We start from the raw sequence: 26886 nt of genomic DNA on the forward strand, positions 1-26886 counted from the left end.
TTTAAGGTGGAAATTACAGTGAAATGAGGTCATAAGTGTGGGGCCCTAATCCAAGAAGATTTGTGTCCTTATTTGAAGAGGAAGTGATACCAGTTCACTCTCTCTATCTATCCTGCAGCATGAAGGGTTGTTAATTTTTTTTCTTTTTCCTCTTTTAGTAAGAGTGAAAGGAACCCAGGTCTCATATGGAGGGAACCCAGAGCACTAAATCTGTGTATTTATTGATTGGGGTGTGGGTGGGTGCGGGAAATGACAGAGCACTTGGTATCTGCAGGGGTGTCTGAGATCAGTAGAGCCAGTACCTGCCTGAGGTATCAGACCTGGTAAGCACATGCTTATATATGAGGCCCCTGGGCGGGTGTGGTGACACAGCATGGGGGGAGAGGGGATTCTGGGGGAGGGCGAGTTTTCCACCTGGATGTAACACACTCTGGGTAGAGGGGACAGCACCACACTCGGCAGGACCTACTGTGTGGCCCAGGCCACAGACCACATTACATTTCATCCTCATAACAATATAGGGAAATATTCTTCTCATTTTACAGGTGAGGTCAGATGACTGTGCTCCAGTCACACAAGGGGGAGGCGACAAGGCCAGACTGGGGTTCAGTTCAGGGTCTGTGATCCTTGCAGAGCAGCTGGGCAGGCGGCATGGTGAGAGTTGGAGGAAACAGCCTCTGTGGTGATGCCCCAGGGTTTGGGAGCAAGAGGCTGCTTGGACCAGGAGAGAGGGCAGAAGAAGCTTCAGGGATGCTGTGGGACCTCCTCTCCCTGCCTGTCTGGTCCTGGGGACCCCCTCTGCTGTCCCCTCTGTCCGTGGGCTGTTCTGGCCTCACTTCTGAGTCATGAGCTGGGATCTGGGGGACCAGGAGGGAGAAACCGAGCCCCTTGGCCAAGGCTCCCAGAGAAGAGGGCCAGAAAGGAGGCTATGGGGACAGACCCCAGGGTGGGGGAAGTCTCCTTGGCCTCCATGGGACGCGAGGATGCTTATCTATTCCCTTCTGATTCTTGATTCTTCTCCAGGTTAATTCAGGTAGTAGGCAGCATCTCAGTTCTGGGTCATAAGTAGGAACCATCCAAACAAGAGACAGCTGACTACCTGAGCAGTCCCGGAGGTCTTCTGGGTTCATGGCAGCAGCAGGATCTCAGATCTCCTTTCAGCTCCTTGTCTGCGTCAGGCTGGAAGGAGGTGTGGCTTCACCCCTGGGAAGGAGAAACAGGCTGTGGGCTCCGTCGTGAGTGAGCAGTGACTGCAGGGAGCAGCAAGGGGTCTGGTCTCCAGCGGTTTCCACCAGGACGGCCGCCAGTGCCACCACGCACTTAGCCCAGTGTGCTTCTCTGTCCCCTGGGCTCCGCTGGCCGCTAGTTAGGGGAAGTTACGCATCCTCCCACTGCCCTCTCCACCCTGAGTCAGAGTCCTGCTCTCCTGTTGGGGCACCAGGAGAAGGTCATCAGACAGGAGACAGCCATCTGCGGAGTTATAGAGCAATAACACCAGAGATGGACGAACAGGCAGGAAGGGCTACTCTGGAAATCCCGTGAGGGAACACGTGTGTGCACTACTTGGCAATAACTAACACTGATTCTCTGTCTATGACATGCAAGCTCCTGAGACTCACCTAGAATTAGGTCAGCCCAAGTCTGCATGCTGGTGCCAGAGCCTGGTCTTTCCGATCTACATCCCACATTTGTGATGACTATGCCCTACGCTTTTTTAATATAAAAATATTTACTCATAGATATGTTTACTAACAAACGAGTGTTTTTGTTCTAAAATGACGTCTTGCTCCCTGTGCTCCAGTCTCTGCTTTGATAAACTTCCTGATGCTGCAGCTCCCGCAGCCCACGCCCCCCTAGCTTCTGCAACAGCCTTTCTCTCACAAGGGCCTGCAGTCCCTCCAACCCCGCCCAATTCCTGAAGCTCTGCCCTGGGCGGCTGAGGACCCCTGATGGTGCCCAGTCCTCTCTGCTGTCATCCCCTGACTGCTGAACTGTTAGGCTGTTTCTAATTATTTACATAAACAATAGTGCAAAGAAAACCTTTCTTGTAGAAAACTTTGACTTCATTTGATAATATTCTTTAAGCTATTTCTGGAAGTAGAATGAATGGGTCTGAGGGTATCAACACCTAAAACTTTTTCATACCTAGAGCCTCACTGTTATGCAAGGAAACTCCCAGTTTACATTCAGACTCACGATATAGGAGAGTGCCATCCTTTCAATCTTATCAATTCTCAGTTGTGTGTGTGTTTTTTTTTTTAAAGCAGATCTTTATATTGAGAAGTTTTCTTTTGGTTCTGGTTGTAACTATCATGTGCTGGGAGGTAAAGAAAGAAAGCAAATGTTGATTTTGTTTAATCCCTTTTTAGAAGGCAAAAGAGCATTTATCAACTACCCCTCCTGAGACCTGACTGAAATGATAGTAAAGATCCTTATTGCTATAGCTACAACTATTGATGAGAGCCTCAAGTGTTTCTGATTTTGCTCTACACTTCAGTTGCTCTCAGATTTTATAAATTTTAATGTATATCATTCCAATAACCCTGAGGTGTGTACTATTATATCCCTGTTTGAAGATAAGGAAACTGAAGCATAGATGTTATGTGTTTTGCCCAAGGTCAGAAATCTTGTTCATGGTAGACTGGGTCTGATTCACTCTAAGAGCTCAAGATCCCATACCTGGCCTCTCCTCAGTTCAGTTCAGTCCTTCAGTCCTGTCTCACTCTTTGCAATCCCGTGGACTGCAGCATTTCAGGCTTCCCTGTTCATCACTTCTAGTGTTCAGCACTTCCAGAGCTTGCTCAAACTCATGTCCATCGCTTCAGTGATACCATCCAACCATCTCATCCTCTGTTGTCCCCTTCTCCTCCCGCCTTCAATCTTTCCTAGCATCAGGGTCTTTTCCAATGAGTCAGTTCTTTGCATCAGGTGGTCAAAGTATTAGAGCTTCAGCTTCAGCATAAGTTCTTCCAATAAATATTCAGGACTGATTTCCTTTAGGATTGACCAGTGTGAACTCCTTGCAGTCCAAGGGACTCTCAAGAGTCTTCTCCAGCACCATAGTTTGAAAGAATCAATTCTTCAGTGCTCAGCCTTCTTTATGGCCCAACGCTCACATCATACATGACTACTGGAAAAACCATAGCTTTGACTCGACCACCTTTGTTGGTGAAGTAATGTCTCTGCCTTTAAATATGCTGTCTATGTTGGTCATAACTTTTCTTCCAAGAAGTAAACATCTTTTAATTTCATGGCTACAGTCATGAAAAATCACTGCAAAAAAAGTCACTGCAAAATCTGCAGTGATTTTGGAGCCCAGGAAAATAAAGTCTGTCACCATTTCCATTGTTTCCCCATCTATTCGCCATGAAGTGATGAGGCCGTATGCCACGATCTTGGTTTTTTGAATGTTGAGTTTTAAGCCAGCTTTTTCACTCTCCTTTTTGACGTTCATCAAGAGGTTCTTTAGTTCTTTGCTTTCAGCCATAAGGGTGGTGTTATCTGCATATTTAAGGTTATTGATATTTCTCCCAGTAATCTTGATTCCATCTTTTACTTCATCCAGCCTGGCATTTCTCATGATGTATTCTGCATATAAGTTAAATAAGCAAGGTGGCAATATACAGCCTTGATGGACTCCTTTCCCAATTTGGAACCAGTCTGTTGTTCCACGTCCAGATCTAGCTGTTGCTTCTTTACCTGCATACAGATTTCTCAGGAGGCAGGTCAGGTGGTCTGGTATTCCCATCTCTTGAAGAATTTTCCAGTTTGTTGTGATCCACACAGTCAAAGGCTTTCGTGTAGTCAATGAAGCAGAAGTAGATGTTTTCTGGAATTCTCTTGCTTTTTCTATGATCCAATGAATGTTGTCAATTTCATCTCTGGTTGCTCTGCCTTTTCTAAATCCAGCTTGACCATCTGGATTTTCTCTGTTCACATACTGTTGAAGCCTAGCTTGGAGAATTTTGAGCATTACCTTGTTAGTGTGTGAGATGAGTTTAATTGTGTGGCGGTTTGAGCATTCTTTGACATTGCCTTTCTTTGGGATTGGAATGAAAACTGACCTTTTCCAGTCAGGTGGCCACTGCTGAACTTTCCAAATTTGCTGGCGTCTTGAGTGCAGCACTTTGACAGCATCATCTTTTAGGGTTTGAAATAGCTCAGCTGGAATTCCATCACCTCCACTAGCTTTGTTTCTAGTGATGTTCCTAAGACCCACTTGACTTCACACTCCAAGATGTCTGGCTTTAGGGGAGTGACCACACCACCATGGACATCTGGGTCATTAAGACCTTTTTTGTATAGTTCTTCTGTGTGTTCTAGGCCAAAGGTCTAGAGCATTCACCAAATCCCCTTCCTTCTCGGGTCTCCAGTCACATCTCAGGAGTGCACATCCTGAGCTGAGCCCACCTGAGGAGATGCCGCCCTCCCTCTGCTCTGTTTAGGGGCCCCGGGGGACAGCAGGTAGCCCTCAGACACACCTGCCCCCACATCCAGGCTCTGCCCCTGCTTAACCTGCTGCCTCAGACCCTGACCTCACCTCTCTGGGCTTCCAGTTCCCTTCTTCTGTCAATTAGTGGCAATCATCCTTTCCTCAGACATTCATCCTGAGGATGGGGAGTTAAGGCGGGGTCTTAACCCCCTATTTGCCCAGGAGTCTTCCTCGACCTGAGTGTGACCAAGACCCCATTGTTCTCAGCTCTGCAGATGCAGCCACCAGCTGTGCATCTCTTCAATAAACCACACACACCTCTGGGCCCAGATATATACCAGGAAGCAAAAGAGAAAGCGAAAGCCCTCACGTCTGAGTCTCTCAGGCCTGCCCACCCACCAGGCCCTACCCTGGGCTATTGCCCCCTTCCTGTTGACCCCTTAGAGAAACAAGCTCAGCTCTGACATGCCAGGTCCTTCTTGGCTCAGCACATCCCTCCCTGGATCTGTGAAGGAAGACCTGCCACCAACAGACTGTGAGGCTCTTGGCAACTCACTCTCCCACCCCGTGGACTTCTTCCCAGCCCCTCCCTCTTCCCCCTTTCCCACGTGATACTTGCCTGCCTTGCTGATGTTGCTCTGGCCAATGGGGTAAAGGTCCAGGTCTTTGATCTAGAAGAGGAGAGCTGGATGCGTATCCCATACCACACCCCGCTCCCTGCACCAGCACCCACCATGAGCTCCGGAGCAAGGCCAAGGCTGGGCGAGGAGCCTGGAGTCAGGGTCTATCCTGCTGCACTGTGAGCAGGCTTTTCCAGATACAGGGGAAGCGGGACCTGGGGGTATAGTGGAGAAGGGCTTGGGAAGGGGACAAGCTGCGGTCAGCAAAGGGGAAGTGAGTTAGACTTGCAGACAAACACAGAACCGCCGCCCTGAAGGAATCTTACATCTGAGTGTCTCTGCCCACGTGCACTTCTACCAAAGGTCGCAGTGGGCATCGGGGTTCAGGCAGCTTTGCCTTAGGTAAACAGAGAAAAAGCTTTTTTTAATTTTTTATGTTTAGCAGGCAATGTAAAGTCAATAGTGGGTGTAGCAGCCTTAGGAGACAGAGGAGCTAAGCAGCAGAGGCTAAGGAGGGTGCGGCCACAGGCAGGAGAGGTGGCTGGGACTACACATGGTTTGGAAGCAGGGCTCTGACAGAACAAGTCTCTTATCACTGATCGTCATTGACAGGGAGATGGAGCCCAGCCCAGCTCATCACTCATCTGAGTGTAAACACTTGGTGGATATTCTGTGCAAGCAACACAGCTTGCTGAAAAGAAGCAGCTTTAGTGTAAATACTGACCTCTGCAACTTAGCACAACACTGCTAGTTAGGTTTAAGCCCCAGGAAGAAGCCAACAGGAGGTGGTGTGCAGCTGGTGTGAAGGTGGCTCTGTGACTTACAAGGTACCTTTGAGACAGGGGAGCAGCAGCTTAAAAGCACCCAGTGCCAGGGCCTGCAGAGAAACTAGAAACCACACCAGAGGCCCTGCGGGGAGGGACTCAGGTCCTGGGCGGTGGACACGTGCGTGCAGCACAGACCCCTGCCCGTCTCTCCCCACGTGGGACACGACAGCATGTGCCGACAGACAGCCGTGTGACCTGGGCTCCAGGAAGGCAGGTACACTGCCCCGGACCCAGGACAGCTGTGCTACAGAAACACCACGTGCTTGCTCCACTTCCTCCTGGGACAGGACACCCTGTGTCCTCCAGACCAATCAGCTCACCCGGGATGCAGGAAAGGGGCTGGAAGCACACAGAGGCCCCACCCCAGACAGTCCTTCCCAGGCAGGGGCCGTGGCCACGTTCCTGGGCCCTGGGCCCAGCTTCTTCCTGTTCTCCGTGGGGGTGATACCACCTGCTCTCAGAGGTGCAGTGAGGATCCAGTGAGGACCCAGGTGACAGTGCCATCACAGCAATGCCCAGCCCAGGCTTGACAGAAGTGAAGTTCCCTGCAGGAAAAAGGAACTGGGAGTGGGTTCCAGTGGAGACTGGCATCAGGGGAGCAATGTTCCTGGAGGTCGGGTCCCTACTGCACCTCCCTGTTGCCTGCACGTATGTAACATACATGCAGAGTACTGAGAAAGGGGCTCAACAGAGCAGGGGAAGCACTGGCACCGCGCTGGGCCCTTCACCCCTGACATCCCTGCAGATGCAGCAGGTGGAGGTGATTCGAGTTTGGTTCCAATGGGAAAGTGAGCGGTGCACTTCCTGTCGTGTGTGGGCTGCTTGACCCAGAACAGGGTGAGGAGAGTCATGTCTGTTGGTCTGAGAAGAGGGCACATGTGCATCCAGGAAGCACTCCCTCTGGAGCCTCTTGACCTGAGACTTTACCCCCAGGGGTCAGGGTCCCTGTTACCCATTCATCTTCTCATCCTTCAGCCTGACCCACTGGTCCAAAAATCTAGTCCCTGGACCCAAGCTATTCTGTGTCCTGAGAATTTGACACTGGGATTCCTGGTGCCTGGACCTAAGGCCCCTGTTGGCAGGGGCCTCAGGGGACGGACCATGAGCTCCTGCAGGGGCACCTGTCCTGCTTCCTGTCCTTCCTGAACTGTGCGAGTTTGGGGGTTTCTTTCCTTTCTCTGATCTGTCCTGCTTCCCCCAGCACCCTCTTCTGTGCTCACTTAGTCAGACTCAGTTTCTGCTGCTCATTTGGAGGTAAAGCTTGAGTACCCAAATTTTCTATCATAGCAATGGTGAATGGAGCGGTAGGACCGTATTGTGAGCAAGCAATCTTTAACTCTTTCAGTTGTTTAAAAGGCAGTGATTCATAATAACGCTGGTTGTTATTTTCAAAGACAGGAAAAGCAAGAGAAAAATCAGAGACAACCTCACCAAGTCGCTGTGCCTGTCTCAATGCCTTTTGCAGCGGAGACATGTTCTCAGACGGTGGAGGGGGCCCTGGAGGGGGATCGAGACCAGCCACAACAGAAGGAGCATAAGCAGGGGGAAGAGGCGGAGCAGAAGGAGATTTGGCATTGTTACTAGGAAGCTTGATTCCTGCGTTCTGTAAAGCAATAGTGAGGTTTTTAAAACATTCAACCAATTCATCTTTAGATGTTAACGCCCCTTTTTCTTGTGCTAAAAAACCCCAATCTTCTTGATGGTATTTAGCAGCTTCTTTGTCTAATTCTGCCTCATCTGTGGATGAAAGTAAATCATCATTATCCGAAGGACGCAATAAGTTAGAAAACGGAGGGTCGCTTTCAACCCCCTCGGGAACAGCATACCTGGGTTCCGAATCAGGAACATGGAGAGGATCTTCTTCCTGTTTTAATAAATTTCCTAAACGTTTTAATTCATCATTATCAAAGTCCAGGCAATCACGAATTAGTGTCCAAAAGGATAAAGTTTCAACAGGGATTTTTTCAGGGCCATGTAACGTATAATGAGTCCGAATTTGTTCCCCTACCTTCGTCCATGTCTCTAAATTTACTGTACCTTCTCTGGGGAACCAAGGGCAAACTTCCTCGATGAATGAAAGAAAATTGATTAATTTAGGTTTAGAAACAGTAATTCCTCTATGTTTTAACATTACAGATAACATACGCACAAACAACTGACGACTATGCGTCTGTCCCATATTTATACTCTCAACTATATACCTTACTACTCCTCCTCAAATTAATTCACTTGTTTACTCATATACTCACTCTTTTCAATTAATAAGAGTAGTGGCGAGGAAAACTGTCGAGCTCGAGCCCCACGTTGGGTGCCACCTGCCGCGGCCAGCACAAGCAAGAGTCGCACCTGCACAGGGAGAGAACGGAGCGTCCCCGCTAAGAAAATAAGAGAGAGACAAAAGATGGGGTTGAGAGGATCAGACCAAAATGGCTGATACCTTGCTTTATTGTGCTGCGGTATATATAGGGTAAAGTACGTGACTTAAGGCACTCACAAGGTTGTTTTTTAATCTCAGGATACAATCACCAGACCCTTACCATTGTATACAGAACACAATCAGAATATCTATCTTCTATGAAGTATACACAATAAGATAATCTATCTTCTATGAAATGTTGCCGAAACCAAACATCTTGGAGCCTTAAGGGTTATAAAAATTCTTGAGGGTGGCGGAACAGGGAGCTTAGGCACATGTCCTAGGGCCCGGCATACCTGCCAGGGAGCTCCCAAGACTTAACCCTTCACGGGTCGTCCCCTGCACTGCTCAGACCCACAGGGATCTCTCCTGACACAGGGCTCACTGTGGAATTGCATCAACCACACATTGAGCTCAGTGGGGTCCCGCTCTAAGGGCTCAGGGAGACATGGGGGTGGACACTGAATGGTTCTGTACCCAGTGCCTGAAACCCTGCCCAGGAGTCTGTGCAGGATGGGAATTCTCCAGGAACTGATGAAGAAATGAACTATTTCTGAAGGTCAGGCAGGGGATGGCCATGACTGCTGACGGTTTGATCCCTGAATCAATCTTCTCCAGACCCATCCAGTATTCTTGCCTGGAAAATCCCATGGATGGAAGAGGCCGGCAGGCTAGGGTGGCAAAGAAACTGACATGACCTAGCAACCTTACTTTGCCTTTTTTTTTTTTTTTGGCTGACGTCTTCAGGAAGGAATGGAAGGGTCAGTTGAAGCCTCAGGGTAACACTGGCTGAGAAGGAGTCAGAGTCAGAGGCACTGAGGAAAGTCTTCTGAGGGAGGTTTGGACAACAGTGGGGAGAAGGCTCTGCAGCACATGGGGAGGGACTTAGGAGATGTCCTGTGGTCATTTCCAGGTCCCGGGTCTCTGGCTTCCTGCCCTGGGCTCCAGGCATGGAAGCCTGTTTGGTGCTCACATGCTCCACATGTGGAAACACAGAGAGTCAGTGTCCTGTGGAGCAGGCCCATGGGGGTGAGAGCCACACCCAGATGCTCCCCTTTCCTCCTGGGAGAGGAGGAGACTGAGGCATCCCATGAAGGCTCCTCAGAAGGTCTAGGCAGGTGCAATCCCAGATGGGTGACCAGGTCAGAACATGGCCTTGGATGGCCTTTCCCTCTTCCCTGCTCCCATCTCCCAGCCCCTCAGTCCTGCCCCTGATGATGGAGTGAGCCTGGCCTCCAGCTCTGCCCTCAGGAGATCCCAGGCTCTTGCACACTGCTTTGGCCTGCAGTTAAGGTTTGACATCTGTGCTCAGAGTCATGGGCAGCCAGAGAAAAGCTGGAGGTGAGTACTGCAAAGGTCAATATACTTAAGGGTCATTCTAGCCCTGTGTGGGGAATAGATGAGTGGGGCAGGGCAGTGCCCCAAGGTAAACACAGGAATGTGGTTCTAGAAGCTCCTGCAGGAGTCCTGGTGAAACGTGAAGGCAGGCTGGGTGAGGTGTGTGCTGTCTCTCTCTCCCCTCTGTTTATGGCTGACCCTCTCTCACACTTGCACACAAGCCCTCTTCTCTCAATCACCCTTGGGTGCCCCGTGTCTATCCTGGTCCCCGGGGCTGGAGGAGGAGCATCCCCCTGCTCAGCCCAAGTCAGATAACACGGGTATCCCCGGGCATCCCACGGGGCCTGTGGGGATCCAGGGTCTGAGGGAAACAAAGGATTGGATGGGAGCCCAGCGGGCAGGCAGGAAGATCCATGGAGGACGTGCGCCCTGAGTCCCTGCGAGTCAGGCTCCCGGGGAAGAAAGTCAGCCATCTGGAGCCCAGGTGAGCCCCTCAGTCAATGCAAGGAAGCCTCAGTGTATCAGCTCGTATTTACTAAAACAGAGTCTGGTGAACACAAGGTGGAGAGAACCAGAGCAACCCGAAATATCTTATCCAGCCTCACCCCCAGCTGAAGAAGAAACCAACGGTCCGAGAGTCGTGTGTTTGGCCCAGGCTGTTTCATCTCCTGACACTCCGAAAAGTTCCGTGACCTGTTTCTGCCTCCTTGTTTCTCCTACTTTCTTTCTTAAAATCAACCGCTGTTCCTGCTCCACACTTGGACTTTCATGGAAACTTCACTGGTCTCTCAGTGCACTCTGGACCCAAAGAGCCCCTGGCACCTTGTCGTGTGCTCCACCCACGGTGCTGTCACACCACTGCTGCCACCAACACATCACCACCATTGTCATCAAGAAGCCGCTGCCTGAAGCTCCATATAGACAACTCTTCATGAAGACGTACACGTGGCCAACAGGTACATGAAAACATACTCAGCATCACTGATTATTAGAGAAATGCAAGCCAAACCACAATAAGTCATCTCCCCTACAGCAATCACAGGGGCCGCCACCTCCATCTGCAGTGCTCTGAGGCTGCGGAGAAAGGGAGCCCTCTACACTGCTGGCGGGAATGTAAGCTGGTGCAGCCACTATGGAAGACCACAGGGAGTTTTCCTAAACAACTGAAAATAGAGCTACCATATGATTTAGCAATAGCACTTCTGGGCATATATCTAGAAAAAATTAAAGCTCTAGTTTGAAAAGATACATGTACCCTGATGTTCATAGCAGTAATATTCATAACGGTCAAGACACGATATTAACTGAAATGTCTGTTGAGAGATTAATGAATAAAGCAAATGTGGTACATGTATACATACCATGGAATCCTACGCAGCCATAAAGAAGAATGAAATAATATTATCTGTAACAATATGTATGGATCTAGAGATTACTATCGGAGAAGGCAATGGCACCCCCCCCCCCACTCCAGTACTCTTGCCTGGAAAATCCCATTGACGGAGGAACCTGGTAGGCTACAGTCCATACGGTCGCTAAGAGGTGGACCCGACTGAGCAACTTCACTTTCACTTTTCATTCTCAGCCATTGGAGAAGGGAATGGCAACCCACTCCAGTGTTCTTGCCTGGAGAATCCCAGGGACGGGGGAGCCTGGTGGGCTGCCGTCTATGGGGTCACACACAGTCGGACACGACTGAAGTGACTTAGCAGTAGTAGCAGAGATTACTTTACTGAGTGAAGTAAGTCAGACAAAGAAAATATGTGATATTAACTAATATGTAGATTCCAGAAAATAATACAAATGACCAAATGAATAGAAACAGACTCATATACTTAGAAAACAAACTTTTTACCAAAGTTTTGAGGGATAGATAAATTAGGAGATAGGATTAACAGACACTTACCAGATAAACAAGGGCCTGCCTACTGTAGTAGCAAACGAACCGTATTCAACATCTTGTAATAAACTATAATGTAAAAGAATAAAAAAGAATATAGACATACACATGCTCAGATGTTCTGCCATGTCTGACTCTCTGCAACCCCATGGACTGTAGGCTGCCAGGTTCCACTGTCTATGAGATTTCCCAGACAAGAATATTGGAGTGGGGTATCATTTCCTCCTCCAGGGAATCTTCCCTATCCAGGAATCAAACCTGTGTCTCTTGCTTTGCAGACACATTCTTTACGACTAGCGCCACCTGGGAAGCCGAGATAAATACATAGATGCCTGTATAATTGAAGCATTTTGCTGTATACCTGAAATTAACAGAATATTGTAAATCAATTATCCTTCAATAAAACAAACAAACAAGAGTCACTGCCTAAATAAGACACATCAGCTAGGGCCAAAGGTGAGTTGATGTTGGAGGGGAGGTCTAGAGACCAGCACCAGGGGAAGACTCTTCTTGCTGGGACATCACAGCCTGTGGAGGGTGATAGAGGAGCCCCTGCTACTTCTGGATCCCAACAACCCTGACTGACTTTCTCCCACTTTCAACCCGTTGGAACACCTGGCCTCTCACTGCCAGTTCGCCTGCTGCTCCCTTTATTCCACCTCCAGTGTCATCTTTAGTCCAAAGTAGTGGTTTCTGATGGGAGGGGAGTGTGGGGGAGGATGGATACCTGTGTATGAATGGCTGAGTCCCTTTGCTGTTCACCTGAAACTATCACAGCATTGTTAATCGGCTATACTCCAATACAAAATAAAAAGTTCTTAGTATGCAAAAACAGCGGTTTCTCCCCGCCTCTCATTCTCTGGTTGCCCCCTCCTCCCTTATTCCAGGCTCCAGGCCCCTTCCTTCTCTCTCCTCATCTATCACCTACATCCATCCCTTCCCTGCTGTGCTCAACCACAGAAATGCCAAATTCCTAACACCCAGCTTTATTAGTGTGGTCTCCCTCTCCTTCTCTCTAAAAAGGTACCTCTGCACTTGAGCCCCTCATGTGTCCTGGACCCTGCACTGCTCTGGGGGTGGCTAATCACTTCTCTGTCCTCCTGCAGACTCTCATAGATCTGGGTGAGCTCCTCCAGCTTCCTCTCCAGCTCCCAGGCCCGCTGCCTCAGGGTTTCAGCTGCTATTGTCTTGGCACCATCGTGCCAAGATGGTGACTCCTTCACCAGGAAGCCCACATCCACCAGGAGGAGCACCCCTGCAGTGGCCAAGCCCGCGATCCGGGCTCCTTTCGTAATTGCTGAAGCTGTGGCTTTGAAACCTGCCTCTATCTGCTCGATAGCTGGGCCTGAGATCCTCCCAGGGCTTATGTAGACGCTTACCTTGGCTGCAGAGCCAGGGTTGGCATTGCCTGTCTCCAGGGCATGGATGTGCATTTCAATGCACTGTTCAGCTTCTGTGACTTTCTCTGTTGTGTCAACAGTGTGGGGGTTGCTCCTGAGTACCTCTAGGAGAACCTTCCATTTCTTGACGACAGTTGACATCATGCGACTGGCTTCGGTTTCTGCTGATGACCTATTCACATGTTCGATGATAGTGGTGGACACACCGGTCACAGCAGCTGCTGCTCCCAGCCCTATCCCAGTGCCCAAGAGCACCACACTGGCCCCCATTGTCACGGGTGCCAGAGCCAGGCCAATGATGGTCAGAATGCCAGACACAGCACCTGTGCTGTGGGCCATCGCGTTGGAGATGGTACATCCCTTATGGACCTTCTCAACCTTGTCTGCGAGCTCATGTAACTTGCCTATGAATTCCTCCAGCTGCCGTTTCACCCGAGGAAACTTTTTCAGAAACCGCCTCCTGTCCAGCTGCTCTTTGGGGAGTCTTTCTTGGCCCAGCTCACCCAAGGCTCTTTTCAATTCCTTCAGATATTTGTGTAGCTCATCCGCGTCTTCCCTGTAACGGTGAAGGTCAAGGGATTAGAAAGGCAGTGTGTGTTTGTAAAATTGGCTCCATAATATCTATTCTGCACAAATACAGATATGTTCCTATAAATCATTAGAAAAGAATTTTATAAATGTAAAGTTTTCTCTTTCAACCTTAAACTCGTTTCATACTTTATAGATGCGCCATCTTGAAAAAGCTAAACTTGGAATAGTAAATGAAAGTCACCTTAGATACTGGCAACTTAAGAGAGGTATTGGAGAGAATTCCCAGGTGGTCCAGAGGTTTCAACTCTGCACTCCCACTACCGGCCTTGACTCAATCCCTGGTTGGGGAATGAGGATCCCACAGGCCATGTGGCTCAGCCAAAGGAAAGGTATGTGGTAAGGACGTCTCACAGGTGGGTCTACACCATCACTCTGAAAGAGTTTTTGGAGTGGGAGCTCCACAGATAAACAAAGACAAGTAGGACTGGAGGAGAAAACCTTCATTCTAGGGCCTCAGTGTGTAGTGAGAAGTCTCCCTGCCATTTGCCCTTGGCTACTGGGAAGTGGTCCCTAAGCCCCGAGAATTCTGGCTGATAGGAGTGTCCTTGCCTGCCTGGGCCTTTGGCCACTGGTCAGTCTGACCAGGTGACAAGTGACCCAAGGTCTCTGGGTCCCATGGTATCAGTTCTGCCATCTGCTAAAGCTGGACTCTAGGGCAGGAGTCTGACTTCCAGGAGGGGCTGGAGATGACAGGTCAGGGTAATTTGGCTTTTAAGCAAGGTGAGTGTCCCTGATGGGCAGTACTCCGTGCATCTTGTCACACACAGAATCCAGTTCACTAACGTGTTCTGAGGACAATGGGAGCTTCGTATGTGAAACCTTCCCAGACTCTGCCGTGTGGCTGATGGGAACTTTTATCCTTCCCTGTAGTAAACTGTAGCTGGGATCATGAAGCTTTCAATGAGTCCTGTCCATTTTATAGGGAATTCTTAAACTTGAGAATTGCTTTGAGGATCCCCTAAATTTGCCATTGAAGTCAAAGTAAGGGCAGTCCTGGGCACTGTGCCCTTATACTTTGCAGATTGGCTGTCTCTATGACTTAAAATTAAACCCCCAAAGTCAGAGCTAGAAGGCACCTTATAGTCATTTGATCTGCCATCTGCTGTCTTCTAGGCATGTGCCCTTGACCTTCTCAGCAGAAGGTCACTGGGTCCACCCACTGCCCCAATTGACAGGGAAGCGGGAGATGTGCTCTGAGCCATGGTTTCCCTTGGACTCTCCAGCTCATTCCACTGACTCCTGAATTGTATCCCAGCACTCTCAACCACTCAGGGGTCACCAACCTAACTCCTTATTTACCTGGCAACAGCTTCACCTACCTGCACCCCAAGGCCGTGTGCAACTTTGTGGAACCTCTAAAGATTCAAGGGACTTGAAATATCCATCCTAATTGCTGAGCCTGAGGAGACCGGGCCTTGCACAGCTGGTAGAGGAAGCGTTTTGCTCTTCAGTGGGAATGTGTGAGGCTCCTCAGAATCCCTCAAATGTCACACAATCACAGCCATTCATTGTAACCCTGGAGGGCTCCCTGAGCCATACGGTCATCCCACTTTCAGGGGGACTCCACGTAGACTAGAAGAGGGTCCCAGATGGAGTGAGAAGCCAGGTCCCAGGCAGGGTGTGCAGACACAGTCACCCAGGGCCCTCTAGTCCAGCATGAGGGGAGCCCATCAGGGAGGGAAGAAATGTCCCCTCTCCCACTCAGAGGACCTCTGTTAGCATCACAGCCCCTTCAGGTCTGTGTCCTCGGGGCCCACTCTCCTCACTCTAGTCCCGGTCCTGCTGCCCAAGCCTGCCTATTCGTCCTCCAGTCTGGACCCTCTGCTCCACCCTGACCCCTGGGTCTGACCCTGGTGCAGGCCTCCCTGCGCCTTTGGACGAGATGATTGCACTTGGTTCCCCATCTCTGACCCTGCAGTTCACTCTGAGGCCATCACCATGATCCATCAGACTGAATTGCTATTCCCAGTAGACACAGGACAGATCTGAGATTCAAAGTCTTAAGCCCACAGGCCCAGGAGTTGGACAGGGCTAGATCCAGGATCCCACCAGCTCCTCCAGTTCCTCTCTAGCCTCTCTGCCTTATGGGCCAGCAGGACACTGCAGGGCTGGTACATTTCCTAACATGGGGAATAGAAAGACTGCAGGCAGGCCCAGGACACAAATGGTGGTGTCAGGATTCTCTAATTTGTCCCAAGGGAAATTCTGCTTGGTTTCCTCACCAGAAAGAAGACCCTTGACCCCTGTCTCTTCCTAACAAGTTTTTTAAATGTTACTATTGACTGAGTACTTACTCTGTGTCCGTCATTATGGGAAGCACTTTACATCCATGATCTCAGTGTCCTCACAATAAAAATGAAAAGATGAAGAAACTTGTCCAGGGTCACATAACCTTCCCTTCCTTGGAGGTTTCATCTCTTCTCAGCCCAAGATCATTCACTGTCAGCAAATGACATGGAGGAAACATTCCTGATGGGATCTTGAGAAGGAACACCCTTGACCCCAGCAATAGTGTCCTGCTTGGAGGAGGCATTCCTGCCAGTAGCAAGCTAGCCTGATGCTGGCGAATGTGGGGGACCTTCCTGGTGCACCTGTGCAGGTTACCTGGACAAACTGGCCTCAGCCTCAATTCTCTCCAGGAATTCATTCAGCAGGAGTAGCAGTTTCTCTCTGCTCAGTATGTCCCAGAGACATTCAACGACCTCCTCAAAAAAAATCTCAATATCTAGATGAAAGAAAAGGGAGTAGATTAGAAGAATTTGTGGTGGGACATAAATGTTACTGAGTATAAAATAGTTAAAATTCATCTTGCTGAGCAGCAGTCACCTGGGGTGCTCTTGGTGAGGTCACCTAGGGTTATGGATGGACCGTCCTCCCCCCCAATTTGTGTTGAAGAGTTAACCCTTTGGTGACCTTTCTGAAGATAGGGCTTGTAAGGAGGTTAGGTGAAATGAGGTCCTAGGTGGGATTCCCAGGTAAACTGAAGCCATAGGTGGGATTCCCAGGGAGTTCTAGTGGTAAAGAACCTGCCCGCCAATGCGGGAGATGTAAGAGAGGCGGGTTTGATTGCTGAGTCAGGAAGATCCTTTGAAGGAGGGCATGGCAAGCCACTCCAATATCCTTGTTTGGAGAATCCCATGGATAGAGGAGGCTGGTAGGCTGCAGTCCATGCGATTTGCAAAGAGTTGGACATGACTGAGCAACTGAACTCACACAGACAAAGAGAAGAAAGAGCAAGTGTGATTTGTTAGTTACCACTTCCAAAACAGACTGGCAGCACCCTGTAAATGAATGCTTTCCTGTTTGGAGAATGAAACAATTAAATACGTTAAATGGGATAAAGAATGGAATGACTATAAATAGCCTCAGATCACTACAGGGTAAGATTACTCCTCAAGGAGTTATCAAAATCCCTAAGTGATTTCAGAGATCTGGAGGTTATGGAATTGTAGGTAAGATATTGATGGCCAGCTATACATATGTGTGTGGGCTGGGACTTGATATCAAATGTGTTTCTTGGTAAATCCACACAAAGAGGGATTATCCTTATTTCACAGAAGAAGCAAGTGAAACTCAGACAGGACAGTGGACAGCCCAAGGCCACAGAGCCGAAAGTCCTGAGGTTGAATCCAAGGTCAAGTGTCAGACATTTCTTGGACATGACTTTGAATCCTCTTTACATTTAAAACTCCTGTGATTTATTCATTCTGCTCTATAGCACACAATGGGGATTCTTTGCAACTCATTTTTGGTGGTGAGCATGCAGTAGCGTATATAGAAGTAGAAATATAATGTGGTGCACACGAAACTTAGAAAACATTACAAACTCATGTCACCTAGTTTCAAAAAAGACTTTAGGACCACTCGCCATTGAGTAAAACTACCATGTGAGAGGATTCCTGCTTCTGACCACAGACTCTAGGATGGGCAGGGAGGGGATCAACCAGGTGGAGGAGGGGTGGAGCCAGATGTGATCCCCATCACCCCTCCCCTCCAGGTGGGAGGTGGCAAAGGCCAGACTGGGGTTCAGTGCAGGGTCCACGGACCCTTGCAGAGCGGCTGGGCTGCTGGCTGGGAAGAGCTGGAGGAAACAGCTTCTGTGGTGATGCCCAGCGTCTGGGAGCGGGAGGAGGCTTGGGCCAAGGCAGAGAGCAGGAGACGCTCCAGTGATGCTGGAGGACCTCCTCTCCAGGCCTGCCTGGCCTTGGGGACTCCCATCTGTGGTCTGTGCTCCGCGTGCACTCTCCCAGCCTCCGTCCTGAGTCACTTGCTGGGGGTGGGAGAGGCAGGAAGTCAGCACCCTGGTCATGGCTCCCTGAGGAGAGGGCCAGGAAGGAGGCTGCGGGCAGTCCCCAGGGTGAGGGGATCTCCCGGTCTCCCTTGGAAGCTCAAGGATGCCTATCCATCCTCTTCATGGCTCTTGATTCCTCTGTAGTTTAACTCAGCCTGGAAATACCACCCTCACTTCTGGGTCACACATAGGAACCTTCCAGAGAAGAGAGAGCTGACTACCTGAGCAGTGTCCAATGTTTTCTGAGCGCATGGTGGCCACAGGGGCTCTCAGCGATCTCCCTTCAGCCCCTTGTCTGCATCAGGCTGGAAGGGGGTGTGACCTCACCCTTGGGGAGAGAAAAGAGACTGTGAGCTCCTCTGTGAGGGAGCAGCGGCTGCAGGGAGCAGCGAGGGACAAATTCTCTGGTGGGTTCCCCCGGGACGGCCACCACTGCCTCCAGGCACCAGCCCAATGCGGCTCTCTGTCTCCTGGGCTCTGCTGGTTGTTAGTTAAGAAAAGTCATTCACCTCCTACAGCTCCTTCCAAGCCAAGTCACACTCCTGCTCTCCTGTTGGGGCACAAGGAGAAGGTATCAGATAGGAGACAGCCATCTGCGAAGCTATAGGAACAATAACACCAGAGACTAGAACAGATAGGAGGTGATACTCTGGAATGAAGTGAGGTTGGGACACCTGTGATTTTGAATTGTTAATAACTAATGTTAATGATAACATTGATCCAGTGTCCTTGACATGCAGGCTCCTGAAACTCACTCAAACTTAGCTGAGTCCAGATTGTCATGTTGGTGCCAAAGTCCGGACTAGAACCTGAGTCTTTGTGATCCAAATCACATGTGTGTGATGACTATGCTCTACTCCCTATAATATACAAAAATATTTATTTGTGGATATTTGTTAACTGATAAATGACTTTTCCTTCCACACTAATGTCTTGTTCCCTATCAAGTCTCTCCTTGATAAAGTTCCTGGTGATACAGCTCCCATAGCCCAGGTCCTCCTGCTTCTGCAAGAGCCGTTTTCCCCACAAGGGCCTGGAGTCCCACCAGCCCTGCCCCAATTCCTGTATCCCTCCTCTGAGTGGCTGAGACCCCTGCAGCTATTCTGTCCTCCTTGCTTTCCCCTCCTGAATACTGGGCTTGGTGTAATTTCTAATCCTTTATGTAAATAATAGTGCAAAGAATATTCTGCTTGTATAAAACTTCACCTACATCTGAGACTGTATCCTTGAGCTATATCTAGAAGTAGAATTAAGATCAGATGGCATCAACACCTCAAAAATTTCCATACCTAGAGCCACCATGCTCTGCAAACAAACTGTAGCAAAATGTTCACACTTATAATATATGAGGGTGTCCATCCTTTCAGATAAACCCATTCTCAGTGGTTTTTCTTTTAAAAAACCATATCTTTATGATTAAATCATTTATTTTGGTTCTGAATGTGATTATCTTGCCATGGGAGATGAGGAAGGAAAGCAAATGTTGATATGTTGAGATACTATTTTTAAGAAAGCAAAAGAGTGTCTGTTAACTCCTCCTCCAGAGACTTGACTGAAATGATGATAAAGGTATACATAGGTATAATACCATCTACTTATAAGAGTGCGTGGTTTCCATAGTGTAGTGGTTATCACGTTCACCTAACATGCAAAAGGTCCCGGTTCAGAATCAAGTGGGAACAGCTTCACTTGGGCTTCCCTTGTGGCTCAGTTGGTAAAGAATCCACCTGCCATTCAGGAGACATGGGTTCGATCCCTGGGTTGGGAAGATCCCCTGGAGAGGGGAACGGCTACCCACTGCAGTATTCTGGCCTGGAAAATTCCATGGACCGTGTCATCCAAGGGATCACAAAGAGTCCGATGTGACTGAGCAACTTCCACTTTCACTGAGAAGAGCAACTGGTGCTTGTGATCCTTGCTCTGCATTGGTATCGGCTCTGAAACTTTACCAGTGGTCCCTCATATGTTATTCCATTAGCTTCTGAGGTCTGTACCACTGTATCCTCATTTACAAATAAGGAAGCTGACACATAGATGTTACCTGACTTACCTAATGTCAGAAGCCTTGCCCTTGGTACACTGGTTGCACCCCACTCACTGGCTCAAGACTCCATAGCCTGCCTCTCCTCCCTCTGCTGCTAATAAAAGCAAGCATGGGAGCAATAGGAGACTGGAGTCTTTCACGAATATTTGAAGACTCACTGGTCAGAGAAGTGATAACTGGGTGAAGAGGAGCGCAGTAGAGGGAGAGAAACAGGGAGGGTGTTCACAGGAGAGAAGAACGGTCTGCTGGGCAGAGCCCCGGAGAGGCAGCAAGAGAGGGAGGCCGAGAGGAGAGCAGGGGACAAGCCCACCACCCCCACACCCCATCCCATATTCACAGCAACCTTCACTCTTCACCAGACTTTTCAGAAAGTTACTTGAAAATGAGATGCAGCAAAAAAAAAAAAAAAAGATTATGTGTTTGTTTAATTATGGAGGAAGGTAAAGGATACCCACGAGAGAGATAGACGTGGGATCCAGGAATCAGGACCATCAACCCCGTGGGAAGGGAATCCAAGGATTCCAGCTGGGCACGCAGCAGACCTAGAAACCAGTCCAGAATGGGATAAGAAGTGCAGAGTCTGTGGGACAGGGACTCGGTATCACATGAGGCACAGTTGGAAAGAAATGGAGGAAATGCTGAAGATAAACAGTGCAAGGGGTGAAAATGAAGCCAGTAAGAAACATCAGGAAAAACTAAATTGCAAGAGGAGAAAGGGATGACAGAGGCCGAGGCGGATGGATGGCATCACCGACTCAAAGGACATGAGTTTGGGTGAGGCTCTGGTGATGGACAGGGAGTCCTGGAGTGCTGCAGTTAGTTCATGGGGTTGCAAAGAGTCAGACACGACTGAGCGACTGAACTGAAGTGAACTGCTGAGAGGCATGTGCAGCTATATGGTACAATTTAGCTCTTAAAAAATGTATTAAAATGTCACCAAAAATGTAAACTCTTTTGTTGATTTTTTAAAAAAATATCTTAAGTAAATATATCTATGTCCAAGTCCTTTGGAGACTGCTTTTAAACTGAAGTAACATTAATATATATAATATGATATAGCTCACAGATGTATAATATAGTGATTCAAAAATCTTTGTTTTCTTTCATTTATAGTCACTATAAAATAACCTTATCTTTCAAAATAAAACAGAGTATTTAAATATCTGAAGTAAATGTACTTATTAAATTAAAAATCAAAATACACATCTAGAGCCTGGGAGCCGAAGCACTGAAGGAAGGAGGAAGATTAATATTTCAGTTTACAAAGCTGGGAGTCAAGAAATAGGAGGTCCAGTCGAGAGCATAAGAAACCAAGATGTAAATAAAAAGCTTACAAGTACAAAGCTTCCTAACAGAGGATATACAATTAGTGGAATAATGATATAGGGAGAAGAGTAGGAAGGTAAAATAGAGAGTATATAAATAAACGAAATCCTTATTTTTCCTAATAAGAAGTAAATAAATGCTATCAAATTTAAGTCAAGAAAAAGCTAAATGCAACACCTACTGCTTATTAGCTATTGTGGTTGATGACTTCCCACTTTGCACAGGCACCTTTCCAATTGTTTGGTATGAATTCACTTCCTTTTGTTCTCACCATGATCCTATAAGAAAGGAAACTGAAGCTCAGAGAGGTGAAGCAATTTACTCAAAGCACACAGCTAGTGCTAGAGCCAGACTCCAAGTCCAGGTTCCTGTCTCCTGCGCACACATTCTCACACCATTCCACCTCCCGATGTAGTGATACCATTTAAAGACATTGATGAACTATCTAAAGAAGAAGCTTTTCCTTGGGAAGGAACGAGCAGAACCCTCTGTACAAACTGACCTGTTTTAACCAAATGCACTTATAACTGGATTGTTTTAACTCTAAGACAACAGAAGTCACTTTACAGCAGTCAGTAACCCACAAGAATGGGGTGGTTTCTGGGGCCACCACCTTAAAGATGATGGAAGCAGCTGAATTAAATGCCAACCAGAAATGTGTGACTCGTGCTGGGACAATGTCAGTGTAGGAACATGTTCATGTAGATGAAGCCTAGTTCTCTAGAAAAGCAGGCGTGAAAACAGGGTGAAACCAGAATGATGAGAGTGAATGGTGACCTTAGACAGATACTGTCCAGGAGCATCTGGACACCCAGGGGCACCCATGGGCTTCCGTCCACTCAGAGGAAGGAAGACCCCTTGCAGGGGAGGTGAATTCCAGAGACTGCATCTCTGCTCCTACAAAGACAAGGATGCTCTTGAAGGTGATCAGAGCAGTGGTCATAAGGGGCACCCACATATAATCATAACAATAAAAGATAATGATTGCTATGAATGTATCATTGAGACAGGCTGAGTCTGTGAAAGGCCATGAGTTCATAATAATATTCAAAGGAGAGGACTTTAGAAAAGTGTGGCCAGAAAGAGAGACATAAAGGTTAAAAAGAATGCGAGTGGTTATGCAGGAGACGCAAGACCAAAGAGATGTGGGATCGATGCCTGGGCAGGGAGGATCCCCTGGAGAAAGAAATGGTTGCCCACTGCAGTATTCTTCCTGGGAAAGCCCATGGACTGAGGAGCTGGGAGGGCTCCAGTCCGTGAGGCTGCAAAGAGTGGGACATTTCTGAGCTGGTGTCTTTCTCTTGTTTCTATGGTGCAAAGAAGAGTAATGCAATGGGAAGTGTTTCGTTGTGAATTGAATTTAAAAATAAGAGGAGTCTTGAAGTCTCTGGGTATATTCCTTTCTGTTTATTTACACGAATGTTTATAGAGGATTGAGAAAGAAAGAAGCCCTGACATCCGGAGGCTGGCCTGGTGTCACAACAGGGCGCTGCTCTTCTCCCTTTGGATGTAAAGGCTCTCACAGAACTCCAGCCTCACACAGGGTCACCCTGAGAGCAGGAGCGAAGGAGACAGCAAACACCTGTCACTGCGCCCCCACCAACACCACGCCCCTCCCCTGGCTGAAAAGCAGGCCTGCTCCTTCTTTACCAACACAGCTTCATGCTCGCTCTGCTTGCCCCTCTCCATAGATGAGTTACTGAGAGCCCGCTGGTAGTGCTGCCTCCCATTCCCTGCTGCACCGCATCTAGAGCAGCCCCATTGCCTTAGAGCTTCCCCCGCGTCCCCTCACCTAGGCTCCAAGCCGAGAATCTTTCTTCCTGCACCTTCCTCTGCGATGTTCCCAGCTCTCCCTCAGGAATAGTAACCATCAGCTTGTTTTTAGGGAGTGTGCCTGGTGGCGGAGGCTGGAGGCACCGTCATGTGGATGGGAGAGAAGTCACAAAGGCAGGCCCTCCTCCAGGTAGATGGAAGAGGAGAGCTGGCGGGCCCCCTGCCCCTTCTCTGCCCCAAAGCTGCAGGACCCCAGGAGCCAGGTCAGCCTATTGAAATCATGAAACATGAGAATAGAGCCTAGTCAGAAAGAAGAGGAGGGCTCAGGCAGAAGGACCAGCTCCTGGGTGATGACAAACAATTGTAAATGCGTTGAGCATTGGACTCATCCTGCCGTCCTTCCCTCCCATTCTTGGCCTGGCCCTGACCCTTGTCTGGGGCCTCAGCTGGGTGTGGATGCTGATGGTGCTTCCTCTGCTGGATTCCTCACCAGGGCTTCTTCCTCTGTTAGCCTCTGATTAGTCCCTTTCTGGAGAGGCTGTTGGTGGGAGAGGGGAGGACCCTGGAGAAGCCTGTTCCTGGCCAGCTGCATGGCCAGGCATGCATCCCTCCCCTCCTCGTGGGCAGACAGATTCTCCCAACCATGTCCCTCATGTGCCTGCAGTCACCCTCCCTGGGAAGGGAAAGGGGCGGTAAGAAAGTCCCTGGCCGAACACCTGGACTCTCCCAACTGCCCGAGCTCCCGTGTTCCTCACCCTCTCTGTCCCCGCAGGGCCTGCTGCAGGAGACTGACACCTCCCTGGCACAGGCTGCCCTCCCCATGCATGTGCTTCCCCACTGGCCTCACCGTGTGATGGGTTACTTGTCCCTGGAGGCCCAGCTCCAAACTTCCCTCTGCCACCTTCCCCCAGCTGCTCCCCAGCTCCTCTTGAAAGTTGCACTTTCCTGGTGGTGGTCCCTCTTTGCTCAGTTTCTCCAGGTCAGAACCCCTTCCCGCATCATCAGGGGCCCTATCTCTTCTCTGCTGCTCCTCCTGTCCAGGGCCTCTGGGCACCCTCCGCCCTCCTGGGCACAGCCTGGCCAAAATATGAGGGGCGGGACCCCTTATGCAGACACAAAACAAGCAGCTTCTCTATGATACAGCAAAATCACAGTTCCCCCTGTTAAAATTAAAAGGGAGGGAGGGGAGAAGAGGGAGAGAGAGGAAGAGAATGGAGAAAACGAAAATCCTAATCAATCAATCATTCAAAAGGATCCAACATAAACTAGAGAGAAAAAACTGAAAGGACTGAAAGCAGTGGCCACAGGCCTGGGAAAGGTCAGTTTTCCTACCAGTCAGAAAGACAGGCAATGCCAAAAAATGCTCAAACTACTGCACAATTGCACTCATCTCACATGCTAGCAAAGTGATGTTCAAAATTCTCCAAGCCAGGCTTCAATAGTATGTGAACCATGAACTCCCAGATGTTCAAGCTGGATTCAAAAAAGGCTATTATACTGATGTCTGTAGAGTTTGGCTTTTTATCTTAACATTGCAACACCGGGATGTATGTGGACCTTGTGCAGTGAGCCCTTCTCACTTCTTCCAGCAGCACCACCTTCCCCACATAGAACCTCCCATCACCCACATCCTGAGCAGAGGGCCTGGCAAACACAGGAAGCCAACGCCCTTCAACTCCCCGCTTGGTGTCCGGTCTGTCTCCAGGCCAAGTGTCCTCAAGGGCCTTGCACTGAGTTTGGCACTCAGAGGCAGGGTTTTTCAACAAACCTCGATTCCCTGTATCTGAAAAAAATCCCTTTTCCCCCATCAGCCCGAGCCTAGCACCCTCAGGACAGCTTCAAGGTGGCCAGGTCATAGGAGGAGAGGCTCTGACTCCTTGTCCTCCTCAACCCCATCTGCTTCCTTTAATTTCCTAAATGGCTGAGTACCTGGAACATACACCTTCCTTCTGGGGTCGCTGCTCATGTCTCAGGAGTCCACATCCTGAGCTGAGCCCACCTGAGCAGGTGCCACCCTTCCTCTGCTCTGTTTAGGGGCCCTCGGCTGGGAGGAAGCCCTCAGACGCGCCTGCCTCCACATCCAGGCTCTGCCCCTGCTTAACCTGTTGCCTCAGCCATGACGTCGCCTCAGCCATGACGTCACCTCAGCCATGACGTCACCTCTCTGAGATTCCATTTCCTTCTTCTGTCAGTTAGTGACAATCATCCTTTTCTCAGACAGTTGTCCTGAGAATGGGAAGATGGGATGGGGCGGGGTCTTACCCACCTGCTTACTCAGGAATCTTCCTCTGTCCAAGTGTGAACAAGATCCAATTGCTCACATCTGTGCAGATGCAGCCGCCAGCTGTGAGTCTCTGCAATGAGGACATCAGCTGTGCTTCTCTGCAATGAGAACACACACATCCTCTGGGCCCAGATATACCCTGGGAAGGAAAAGTGAAAGTCAAAACCCTTATTTCTGAGTTCTCAAGTCAAACAAACATCCTGCCCACCAGGCCCCACCCTGGGGTATTACCACCATCCTGCTGACACCCCAGAGAAACAAGTCCAGTCCTGACATTCCACGTCCTTCTTGACACAGTCCACCCTGCCTCGGGCTCCCTGAAGGAAGACCTGCCACCACACCGCGTGAGGCCCTTGGCAAATCACCCCTCCATGTTTCCATCTTCTCACCCACCAACCCCACACTCACCAGCAGGCCTGCCTTGTCCAACTTTGTGCCACCACCACGTGGTACAGGCCCAGAACACACCAGTTGCTCAGTGCATGCTGGTCACACTCTGCTGTGGAGGGCCACGCTCAAGTGGCTGCCAGGATTCGTTCACACAGGTTCTTCTGCCAGGGACACCTGCTGTATCCAGCTGGGAGAAGGGCTTTCTTCAAAGCCCAAACCTGAGCAGCCTCCTCTGAGAAGCCCCCATGACCTCGCCTGCAGAGCCCACCGTTTCCTGCTCTGCGCCCATGGTACTGGAAGAGGGGCCTAAGGCCACCCCTCAGCCACTCTGTCCGTGCCCTTCGCCCCACCCCTAGGATCGGATCCCTCTGGACTGAGCCCTGCTGGCAGGGACGGAACTGGCGCCTTTAGTCCCGGTGGCCACAGGAGGAGGCCCAGCCTTGGTGGTCACTGCCTTAAGGTGCAGGCAGAAGTTCCTGGGAAGGGCTGAGAGCACGCTGCCCTTTTCTACCTCGGCTTAGCTCCACCTGACAACAGATTTTTTTCTCTCCAAATGGAAGACTTGTATCAGAAAACCAGTGTCCTGGCGACTCAGAGATGTCTGCAACAGAGAGCTGGCCCTGCCTCCATTTGGTTCCTGAGCAAAGAGCCTCTGTGGGCGGGGCTGAGCGAGTGCCAGGCACTGTGCTGGCACCGTCCACGCCTTTCCTATTGAATCTCACATCAGCTCTAGGAGTGCTGGCTCCGTTTCACAGATGAAGAAAAGCAGCTCAAGTTCCCACAGTCTGAGAGGCCTGCAGCTGGACTGCTGGTGAACTTCTCAGTTTGCCTCAAGCAGAAGTGACTGCAGTGGACCTGGATGCCCCACGGAGGCCCGCCTGCCCTTCCCTCAGGGCGGCTTCACCCCAGGACACGTCCCTGGGCCATTGTGGTCCCCTCCCCCCAGGTTGGAGGGAGGGACAGGAGATTATTCCATGAGGACAGCGAACCATAGGTTGGTCTTAAAGCCAACTGTTATGTATCTGTTGTGTTTCTCAGGTAAGGAGGCTGAGAGGAGAGGAGAGGTAGGGGTGTTCTTCCAGAAACTCAGGGACTTATGTTTGGTGGGAGAGTGTCAGCAGCTCATATACTGCAAACATTCATTTGACATTCTGTCCCCAGAGCTCAGAGCTCAGGCCAGAGCAGACACCCCAGAGCCCAGAGACAGAGGAGTCAAGGGGCAAACGGGCAGCAGCCCTGCCCACTGACCTGCAC

The 26886-nt window shown here is 49.6% G+C and overlaps 2 protein-coding genes across 25 annotated transcripts in view; one reads left to right on the forward strand and one right to left on the reverse strand.

The window, feature by feature from the left end:
* Positions 1–26886, forward strand: part of LOC138437650 (apolipoprotein L3-like) — a 228711-nt gene that overhangs the window by 44288 nt on the left and 157537 nt on the right. The window lies entirely within an intron of this gene.
* Positions 187–25739, reverse strand: LOC138437645 (apolipoprotein L2-like). Of its 24 annotated transcripts, none has more exons than XR_011256050.1 (12): positions 25225–25348; positions 22978–23227; positions 21367–21463; positions 18037–18143; positions 16129–16249; positions 15819–15963; positions 12913–13489; positions 8129–8225; positions 5777–6424; positions 5379–5449; positions 5052–5103; positions 187–1203 (listed from the first exon to the last, which is right to left on the reverse strand). XR_011256050.1 is itself a non-coding variant. In XM_069585284.1 (12 exons), exons 8-12 carry the CDS (start codon positions 15830–15832, stop codon positions 1158–1160), a joined length of 786 nt encoding a protein of 261 aa, XP_069441385.1. In that variant the 5' UTR covers positions 15833–15963; positions 16129–16249; positions 18037–18143; positions 18325–18365; positions 21367–21463; positions 22978–23227; positions 23806–24118; positions 25225–25348; the 3' UTR covers positions 187–1157. The 24 variants fall into 24 exon arrangements, 15 of the variants coding, with proteins under 15 accessions (XP_069441385.1, XP_069441387.1, XP_069441388.1 ...); XM_069585284.1 differs by lacking the exons at positions 5379–5449; positions 5777–6424 and adding exons at positions 18325–18365; positions 23806–24118; XR_011256049.1 differs by lacking the exons at positions 18037–18143; positions 21367–21463; positions 22978–23227 and adding an exon at positions 11792–11894 and having other exon boundaries at positions 187–711; positions 1100–1203; positions 8129–8254; positions 25225–25381.

The sequence above is a fragment of the Ovis canadensis genome, chromosome 3 (genome assembly GCF_042477335.2).
Source record: "Ovis canadensis isolate MfBH-ARS-UI-01 breed Bighorn chromosome 3, ARS-UI_OviCan_v2, whole genome shotgun sequence".
NCBI lineage: Eukaryota > Metazoa > Chordata > Mammalia > Artiodactyla > Bovidae > Ovis > Ovis canadensis.